This window comes from Sphaerodactylus townsendi, unplaced genomic scaffold (assembly GCF_021028975.2).
Source record: "Sphaerodactylus townsendi isolate TG3544 unplaced genomic scaffold, MPM_Stown_v2.3 scaffold_1401, whole genome shotgun sequence".
Lineage (NCBI taxonomy): Eukaryota > Metazoa > Chordata > Lepidosauria > Squamata > Sphaerodactylidae > Sphaerodactylus > Sphaerodactylus townsendi.
This window is the reverse complement of record NW_025949960.1, coordinates 1-10,495: the sequence shown is the minus strand read 5'-3', so window position 1 is coordinate 10,495 and position 10,495 is coordinate 1. Positions and strand designations below refer to the sequence as shown.

The 10,495-nt window shown below is 51.5% G+C and overlaps 1 protein-coding gene across 1 annotated transcript; it reads right to left on the bottom strand.

Moving 5' to 3' along the window:
* Positions 1 to 1,212: 1,212 nt before the first annotated feature.
* ADAR (adenosine deaminase RNA specific) lies at positions 1,213 to 9,407 on the bottom strand (the record flags this gene model as incomplete). The annotated part of the gene is made up of 8 exons (XM_048482331.1): positions 9,369 to 9,407; positions 7,633 to 7,789; positions 6,339 to 6,510; positions 6,116 to 6,209; positions 4,376 to 4,495; positions 3,353 to 3,486; positions 1,872 to 2,054; positions 1,213 to 1,392 (listed from the first exon to the last, which is right to left on the bottom strand). Coding segments are annotated over exons 1-8 (1,063 nt in total), but the record flags the coding sequence as incomplete, so codon positions are not given.
* Positions 9,408 to 10,495: the final 1,088 nt, after the last annotated feature.

Below are 10,495 nucleotides of genomic sequence, written 5' to 3'. Positions count from 1 at the left end.
TTTGCGCATGCGTGAACACCGTTCGCATACGCGCAACAGCGTTTGTGTACCCTCAGTGGCCAACGGAAATCGAGGGGTCCGATGATTTTCAAGGGCGGAAATCGGTGCCTGGCAATCGTCGATTTCTGAAATCGATGATTGTCGAAGGCACTGGTTTTCGAGGCACCACTGTAAATGGCTGGTTTGTTACATACTTGCGTACCTTTTTTGCATTCTTATTTGAATTGCATAAGAAATATTTAAGTTTTTAAAAGTTTGCGTCACTGCACTCCAGTCGGAGGCTTATTTTGTCAGCGTGAAGCGGTAGCCCTGCGGGACAATTTGTGTTTCCTCTAGCTTGAGCCGCTAGCAAGCCTGATCAAATGAGAAGGGGGCGGAGCTTGTCTCTGTAAGACAGGCGGAGCGAACAAAAGGGCCAGTTCCCACTCGCGTCTGCACACACATGCAGACACCACTGAAGACAGAACCTCCTGAAATGGAACTTACATATACTTATCCAGTGGTGGGATCCAAAAATTTTAGTAACAGGTTCCCATGGTGGTGGGATTCAAACTGTGGCGTAGCGCCAATGGGGCTGGGCGGGGCACGACGGGGGCGTGGCCGGGCATTCTGGGGGCGGGGCTGTGGCAAGGATGCAGCCGCTGCGCCGGTCCTTGGGCGGGAAACGAATGCACGCAGGCGCAGGCTGCCATGCATGCTGGTGCACCTCCTGCTAGACTGCTTCAAGTTCTGCGCGCTACTGCTGAGAGGAGGGGTGTAACTAAGGCAAAAACCACGTGGCAAAATCACCAATTAGTAACCCCCTCTCGGCACACACAAATAATTAGTAACCTTCTCTCAGGAACCTGTGAGAACCTGCTGGATCCCACCTCTGTACTTATCGTCACGTATGTGAGAATTAGGAGTGAGAAGCTATTCTTTTACTGCACCACAGCCTAGTCCTTTTAAACTGGAGGTGCCAGGGTTTGAACCCGCGACCTTCGGCAGGCCAAGCAGACAGTCTACCCCTGAGCCACATCCTCCCCAGGACCGATGTTTCTGACACTCAGCAGTGCCTTCCCTCTTCTGCAAACCGTCCTTTCTTGCATAGGGAAAGTGGTGGCGTCTGCACCTGCCGCCATGCAGTTTTTGTCTTGGTCTTCCATGAGAAAGGAAAAATAAAGCCGATTGCAAAGTTTTCAGGAGAGGGGAGGCCACGCAGCCCAGCAAGACCAAATGGCAACGGAACGTGCTTGGGGAAGGGCAAGAGGGTGCCCAGAGCAAGAGAATCTGGACGTACCTCTGGGTGGTTGACAAAATACGGCTCCAGGAGCCCCGCCTGGAACGTGCTGCCGTCTCTCGACATGCGGCAGCAGATGGCGCGTGTCAGGTGACCTTGGCTGTACAAGTAGCCTGGAAAGGAGAGGGTTAAAAAAAAATCTGAAGAGGAGGAGTTTGGATTTATACCCCACCTTCCCTCTCCTGTAAGGAGACTCAAAGGGGCTTACAAGCTCCTTTCCCTTCCTCTCCCCACAACAGACACCTCGTGAGGCAGGTGGGGCTGAGAGAGTCCTGAGAGAACTGTGACTAGCTCAAGGTCACCCAGCAGGAATGCAGGAGTGGGGAAACACATCTGGTTCACCAGATAAGTCTCTGCCACTCAGGTGGAGGAGTGGGGGATCAAACCCGGTTCTCCAGATTAGAATCCACTTGCTCGCCACACTGGCACAAAGGAAGTATTCTAGAGGAACATGGCAGCTACTTTGCCAGCCTAGGCGTCACAACCCGCACAAACACACTCGGCAGAATCAGGCCAGAAGAAGTCCATTGCTGGAACAGAAGGTACAGAGAGGTACAAGAACTGATGCTGGGGGCCGTGGGGAGCTACCTACCCAACGTAACAGAGCGGAGATAGACCGGCTGCAGGAAATGTGACAGCAGCGCCCCCTGCAGGCCCAGGACGTTCCAGCGAAGGATTTTGTCGCTGCAGGACATGGTGCGGAGGCGCTCACCGTGCTGGATCCCGTCCCACGTTGGCACGATGTCACTCGATTCCACGGGAATGGTGCCTTCTCCTGTTAAAAAGAATAACAACATGAAACAGCCACCCAAAAAAACTAGTACAAGTGCAGTCCTACTGTTCCAGAAGGAAAGCTCTATCTATCCATCTATCTATCTATCCGTCCGTCCGTCCGTCCGTCTGTCCGTCTGTCTATCTATCTATCTATAAGAACGTAAGAACAAGCCAGCTGGATCAGACCAAAGTCCATCTAGTCCAGCTCTCTGCTACTCGCAGTGGCCCACCAGGTGCCTTTGGGAGCTCACATGTAGGATGTGAACGCAATGGCCTTCTGCGGCTGTTGCTCCCGATCACCTGGTCTGCTAAGGCATTTGCAATCTCAGATCAAGGAGGATCAAGATTGGTAGCCATAAATCGACTTCTCCTCCATAAATCTGTCCAAGCCCCTTTTAAAGCTATCCAGGTTAGTGGCCATCACAACCTCCTGTGGCAGCATATTCCAAACACCAATCACACGTTGCGTGAAGAAGTGTTTCCTTTTATTAGTTCTAATTCTTCCCCCCAGCATTTTCAATGTATGCCCCCTATCTATCTATCTATCTATCTATCTATCTATCTATCTATCTATCTATCTATCTATCTGTCTGTCTGTCTGTCTGTCTGTCTGTCTGTCTGTCTGTCTGTCTGTCTGTCTGTCTGTCTGTCTGTCATTATCATCATCATCATCATTATTATTATTATTATTATTATTATTATTATTATTATTATTATTATTAATTAATTAATTAATTAAATTTAATATACCGCCCTATCCCCGAAGGGCTCAGGGCGGTGTACAGATAAAACATCAGCTAAAAACATACATATAATTAAAACAACAGTCATATCTTAAAACATCGCCCGCGCCCTTACGAAACCCTCCTAATGTGAAATAATGGGTCCTGATGGTATTAGGGCCCATGGGGGTAAAGAGGAGGGGGCAGGGGCACCCTCAGCGGCCGGTCTCTCCAAAGGCCCGGTGGAACAACTCAGTCTTACAGGCCTGCGGAAATCCCCAAGGTCCCGCAGGGCCCGGACAGTAGCCCTTTCTGAACAGCGGCTGTTGGAGTGCTCAGGCTAATCTAGTCCACCAAATAAGCCTCCACAGCTCAAGTGGCAGAGATGGGAATCAAACCCGGTTCTCCAGATTTGAGTGCACCTGCTCTTAACCCCAACACCCTATTTATCAAATCTTTGATTCCTGAAGGGCTACGGGGTTACTCTCCCCCACCCTTCAAACGCAAAACTGCAGTTTCCAGGACGCCAAATCAAATCCGACGCCATCCAACAGAGCCCAGCTCCTGCTGCACTCACCGTTCTCCACCTTGGTGCGCAGTTTCCCCTGCTTGGGGTTTTCGAACAGTGGCTGATGGGGACCCTCTCCAACCGTGTTTGCCTGGTCGCTGCAGGATTTGTCAAAGAGCGCCCCGTCCCCGCAAGGTGCCGTGCTAGAAAAAAAAAGCAGAACGAGAAACGTGGAGCCCCAACTGAGCCAAAGATCATGCCAGACGATGTACCTGTTGAAGGTTTTCACGGCCGGAATCACTAGGGCAGTGGTGGCGAACCTTTGGCACTCCAGATGTTATGGACCACAATTCCCATCAGCCCCTGCCAGCATGACCAATTGGCAATTGGTTCGCCACCACGGCACTAGGGTGTTGTGGGTTTTCTGGGTCATATGGCCGTGTTCCAGTAGTAGTTTCTCCTGACGTTTCGCCAGCATCTGTGGCTGGCATCTTGATGCCAGCCACAGATGCAGGCAAAACATCAGGAGAAACTACTACTGGAACACGGCCATACGACCCAGAAAACCCAACACCCTAGTGATTATTCCTGTTACTAAGCCAAAGCGCTCTCTGAAGAAGACTACAGGACAAATTCAAAGATCTGGAATTTATTCTGGATGCCAACAGAATAAAAAATAAAACTAAAGATAATGACACTGAATATGGTGAAAACAAGGAAGAACAAGGAATAGAGACAATAACGAAACATGCTGTAAATCAAAAAGGCAACCAAATACTTGGGGATTAAAGCAGCAGGTCAGAATGACAGAAAAGACTCCAGGGAGTCCGCTCCAAACTCCGTATGCTTATAGGGAGCAGCGGGGAAAGGGGAATGAAAAATACCCTCAACGGTAAAGAGACAAACTAGCCATTAAAGTCTTGGAAGATAACGAAGGTCTTAACCTGGATCCAAAATGGCAAAGTGAAGGCACCTCACAGGACATACCTGGAAAAGGTATTCTAGAATTCTCTCTCGAGACAGTCCACCCACCCACCCCCAGTGTCTGAAGGCGGAACTGCTGCCAGGGCCACGCTGCAGGTAGTAACGCACCTGATGTACAGGTGGAAGGTGATGTCATCTTTGATCTTCAGCCTGCCGTCATCTGCTGGCTCAAAAATGCTGTCTTCCGGGGCAGAGGGGTCGTACTTCATGAGCTCGCTGTATAGAAACCTGGAATAGAACCCCAGAGATGCAGCGGGGCCGTCGGCGACTCTGGGCTGTGAAGCCCGACAGTCTCTGCTTTGTGTCTCAACTTTGCCCTGAACTCGTCCGGATGTTTTATTTATTTATTTATTTATTTATTTATTTATTTATTTATTTATTTATTATTTAAATGTATAGACCGCCCCATCCCCGAGGGACTCTGGGCGGTGCACAACAATATCAGTAGGTATACAATGTGTAACAAGGGTCACAATAGTGACCATATTTACTAAAATCCATTAAAAACCATTAAAACCCATTTAAACAGCGGTCAAAACAATAATAACGGCCTCCCATACCCCAATTCATTAAAACCTCCCCAGAAGGAGGGAACGGCCGGACTCCTCCCTAAAAGGATAACAAATATATATACAAGAATGGAATTGTAAAAAATATAGGGAGCAAAGCAAAGGAGAGGGGGCGCACCTCAGCGACTGGGCACTCCAAAGGCCCGGTGGAACAACTCAGTCCTGCAGGCCCTGTGGAATTCACCAAGGTCCCGCAGGGTCCGGACAGCTGGAGGAAGAGTGCTCCACCAGGCCGGGGCCAGGGCCGTAAAGGTGTGGAGGCCAGCCGCATCATTGAGGGGCCAGGAACCACCAGCAAGAGTAGGGGAATATGGGGTAATGCAGTCTCTAAGGTACGAGGGTCCCAGGCCGCGTAAGGCCTCAAAGGTCAAAACCCACAAACCGGTCTTTCACAGCCTAGTCTCCCCCCGCCCCCATATTCATTTATTTACTTTATAACAGTACTGGCCAGTTTGGCTCCTGAGATCTGACAAGATCAGGCTTTCCTGGGCCGTCCAGGTCAAGGTGGGGTGGAAAGAGCCGCAAACTCACGGCTGACTTACGGTAACCCCGAGGGGTTTTCAAGGAAGGAGGTGTCTGGAGGAGGTTTGCCGTTGCCTGGGGTGAGGGTTCAGAGAGAACTGTAATTGGCCCAAGATCACCCAGCAGGCTTCATGTGGGGAAATTCAACATGATTCTCCAGATGAGAGCCCAACGCTCTTAACCACTGCGACATGCAGGCTTAAGCCGGTCACACCTCCAGCATTTCACTCTTGCTGAGCAGAACGGAGCTGCCAAGAGCTCCCCCTGCAGGGCAGCCACCCGACCTGCAAGGCTTACAGAGAACGTTGTTGGATGGTTTCAGTTTGTAATCAATATATTTTCTATATTTTTAAATTTCACAATTAATGGCCCTTCGTCAGTAGAGTAGTTTCCACGGGGCAGGGATAGGTGCTCCGGGCGGCCGCTGTTGGGGTCACATGGGGGCCCCCACACCCCTCCTCTTAGCCGCACCCCCGTGCTCCTCTGCCTGGTCCCACTGCCAGCTAAGGTAAGTGGGGCGCGGAGGTGGGGGGCCCAGGGGGCCTATGGGGGGGGGGGGACAGAAAACGTGGAGTCTGCCCTGGGCTTTATTTTCGCTAGTTACGCCCCTGCCCTTCATATTTATGGTCTCGATCTTCAGGTACTGAAATCCATTGCAACCGGGTTAAGTTTTGTTCCCGCTCTTGTGCAGTCTGTTTGGATCGGGGCCCGTCATCTGCAGGAAACCCCCACAACTCCCCCGCTGCCTGCTCCTCACCTTATGAAGCCCCTTCTGGAAATAATCTCTGCGTGACAGTCGTTCACCGTCTCCCCTTTCAGGCTCAGCTCCTCCCCTTTCACACAGCGGTTTCCTGGCGGGGGGGAAAAAATGAAGGTAACTTTACACCAGAGGCTCCACACGCACAGTGCTGGAGGCTACGTCCCGGCACACCTCTGCAACGGCTCGAGCCTTGCCCGGGAGGGAGGGGGGCCGGTCTTACCTGTCCCGATGCTGACCACGACTCCTAGGCCTTCCTGCCCTCGCCGCATGATGATGGCGGCCAGGATCTTGCGCCCGAGCAGGCTGTGCTGGATGCGAGCCGTGAGCGTGTTGAAACGTTGGTGGCTGAGCATGGCGATCTGGTCGTGGAGGGTGCTTCCGCTCACGGGGAGCTGCCGTGGGGGGAACGGAGACGGAGGAGAGGCCTTTTAGTTATGCAAGGAACCCAGGATAGAAGCAAAAAAAGGAAGAAGGAAGCAAGATTCGGGGGAAGGACGGGAGTTGAAAAGAAACGGATACCACAAAGCTGGGAATTTTTTTGCTCCGCTGTCTTATTATGTAGAGTGAGATCCCCCAACTTTTTTGAGCTTATGGGCACCTCTGGAACTGTGACACGAGGCAGCGTGCGGAACCACAAAACGGCCATCATAGAGGCAGTCAACCACAAAATGGCAGAGCTTGCCACAAAATGGTCAGTGTGGAATCATAGAACTGGAAGAGATCTCAAGGGCCATCAAGTCCAACCCTCCCTGCCATGCAGGAATACACAATGGAAGCACTCCTGACAGATGGCCATCCAGCCTCTGTTTAAAAAGAAGGAGACTCCACTACACTCCGAGGCAGTGAATTCCACTGATGTTTAGGTGGAATCTCTTTTCCTGATCCTTGAACCCATGACTCCTGATCCTTGTCTCTGAAGCAGCAGAAAACAAGCTTGCTCCCTCACCAACATGATATCCCTTCAAATATCTAAACATGGAGGAGGAGGAGGAGGAGTTTGGATTTATATCCCCCCCTTTCTCTCCTGCAGGAGACTCAAAGGGGCTTACAATCTCCTTGCCCTTCCCCCCTCACAACAAACACCCTGCGAGGTAGGTGGGGCTGAGAGAGCTCCGAGAAGCTGTGACTAGCCCAAGGTCACCCAGCTGGCATGTGTGGGAGTGTACAGGCTAATCTGAATTCCCCAGATAAGCCTCCACAGCTCAGGCGGCAGAGCTGGGAATCAAACCCGGTTCTTCCAGATTAGATACATGAGCTCTTAACCTCCTACGCCACTGCTGCTCCAGTGGCTATCATATCACTACATGGCTATCATGTCACCTCTTAACCTTTGCTTCTCCAGACTAGACATCCCCAGCTCCCTAAGTCTCTCCTCGTAGGGCATGGACTCCAGACCTTTGACCGTTTTGGTTGCCCTCCTCATGCTAGGAACTACTCTGGAATGAGGTAGGCAGGCGAGCGAATGGGCTCGCACAGACACCTCCAGAGCAGCCAAGGGTCTCTGTGAATCGCACCTCTGTGACCGTCATTCCTTCCAGGTGTTCGGATTTCTCCGTCTCTCCGATCAGGACCCGCAGCGCCGCGTCAGCCGCCTCCTGCTTGCCCTGCTTCTTGCTGTGCGCGGTGACGGCCGGGAACCAGCGGCCGCCCACTTTGGCTTGGAAGATGAACCTGCCCGGAGGGGGGAGAGAAAACGAGACCTAGAAGTCGGCAGGAATTTACCAACCTAGATCGGTGGGAAGGCAGAGAGAGTGAAATAATGCTGCTTGTGTGGAGGAGTGGGGAAAGAAACCCAATTCTTGAGATTAGAGTCCGCCGCTCTTAACTGGGACGCCCTGCCTCCACGCAGTCCCATTGCTAGCGTTTATTTTAATTTTTTTTATTATTATTTATATTTATATACCGCCCTCCCCAAAGGCTCAGGGCAGTGTCCATCAACACTAAAAACAATTTTAAACATCAAATACATAATTTACAATGAATATATAAAATACTAACTACAGATGGCTGTACTATGCTATAAAATACTAAACAACCCCTCCTTCCCCCTTTATATACCCACGGGAGGCCAGATGTTCTTATGGCGGAGTTGACATCATCCCGGCTGGCCAAACGCCTGGCGGAACAGGTCCGTTTTACAGGCCCTGCGGAAACTTTGTAAGTCCCGCAGGGCCCTGATCTCACCTGGAAGCCTGTTCCACCAGGTAGGGGCCAGAGCCGTAAAAGCCCTGGCCCTTGTAGAGGCCAGCCGGATCGCCTCTACGAGCGGAGGGGCCTAGAAGGGCGGTATAGGGAGAGACGGTCCCTCAGATAAGCTCGCTATCGACGAGCGGAGGGGCCTAGAAGGGCAGTATAGGGAGAGACGGTCCCTCAGATAAGCAGTTTACATTAGCATACCAGCGGAGGAGAGGAACTCATGGAAACGGACAACTAGCTGATACACAGTCAAGGAGACAATCCATTCTAGGCCCCATCCCAGTGCAAAGGAGATGCCATTGCTGGAATTCCGCTGGTCTGCGGAGTTCCAGCGAGCCTGACGGATTTCTCCGTCTCCCTGAAGTGTGGATGTCTTCGCGTTTGCAGGAAGACACACCATGAGCTAAACAAGCGGTCATTTCTTCCAGAACGTTGGCACTAAGCCAGCACGACTAGGCTTGAAATCGGGTAAACCCATCATGGGGAGTTCTTAGAAAGATCCTGCGGAGCTCTCAGCCCCACCTGCCTCACCAGGTGTCTGCTGTGGGGAGAGGAAGGGAAAGTAGCTCGTAAGCCACCTTGAGTCTCCTTACAGGAGAGAAAGGTCGGGTATAAATCCCAACTCTTCTTCTTCTATGGCCGTGGTGGCGAACCTTTGGCACTCCAGATGTTATGGACTACAATTCCCATCAGCCCCTGCCAGTATGGCCAATTGGCAGGGGCTGATGGGAATTGTAGTCCATAACATCTGGAGTGCCAAAGGTTCGCCACCACTGTTCTATGGGGTCCCCATAAGTGAGTGGTGACTTGATGGCATGCACATGTGCACACACACAAGACTATACAGGTATAGACAATCTAAAAAGGTCACAACATCTTAAACATTTTACAGCACACTCTCCATATTTTAAATCATAAATTTAAGCAGGAACTAGTCAGGGCATAAAAAAGCCCCGCAGTTGAGCCTGACCAGGTCTTTGATGTTTCAGCTGTAATAGCAGATGGAGCTAATGATGCGATTTCTATACTCCACAGGACAGCACAGGCAACTCACTTGGGATCATGGGGCAGCCCCATATAGCAAAAGACACGAAGGAAGTCCACAAATTCAGTTCAGGCCAATAGTTTGTACGACCGTTGCTGTCCTCAATTATAGGCCTGGTGAAACGCCTCTGTCTTCCAGGCCCTTCGAAACTAGGCCAGAATTTTCAAGGCCAATTGGCCATGCTGGCAGGGGCTGATGGGAATTGTAGTCCATGAAATCTGGAGTGCCATAGGTTCACCACCACGGCTGTAGACAGACGGTTTCGCCAGGTAGGAGCCACAGCTGAAAAGGCCCTATCTGAGGACCACCAGGGATCACCAATAAGAAGAGGAGTTTGGATTTATACCCCCATTTTCTCTCCTGTAGGAGACCCAAAGGGGCTTACAATCCCCTTGCCCTTCCCTCCTCACACCCTGTGAAGTCGGTGGGGCTGAGAGAGCTCCAAAGAACAGTGACTCGCCCAAGGTCACCCCGTTGGTGTGTGTTGAAGTGCACAAGCTAATTTAGTTCACCAGATAAGCCTCCACAGCTCAAGTGGAAGCGGGGAATCAAACCCAGTTCCCCAGATTAGAGTGCACTTGCTCTTAACCACTACATCACGCTAGCTCTCTGTAAGTTGTCTGCAGATGAGTATAATGCTCTCTGGGGGGATACACTAGCGAAGGCAGCCCCTTAGACCCCTCAACTAAAACTATATTGGGGTAGCACTTCTGCTCATGGTCCCAGACAGCCCATTCCAGTTAGAAGGGGGTCAGCCATCAGGCCAGATGGAGCTAACCAGAGGTGGGATCCAGCAGGTTCTCACAGGTTCCCGAGAGTAGGTTACTAATTATTTGTGTGTGCCGAGAGGGGGTTACTAATGGGTGATTTTGCCACTTGATTTTTGCCTTAGTTACGCCCCTCCTCTCAGCAGTAGCGCACAGAACTGGAAGCAGTCTAGCAGGAGGTGCACCGGCGTGCGTGGCAGCCTGCGCCTGCGTGCATTTGTTTCCCGCCCAAGGACCGGCGCAGTGGCTGTGTCCTTGCCACAACCTCACCCAGGAATGCCCGGCCACGCCCACATCGTGTACCCGCCCAGCCCCGTTGGCACTACGCCACAGTTTGAATCCCACCACCATGGGAACCTGTTACTAAAA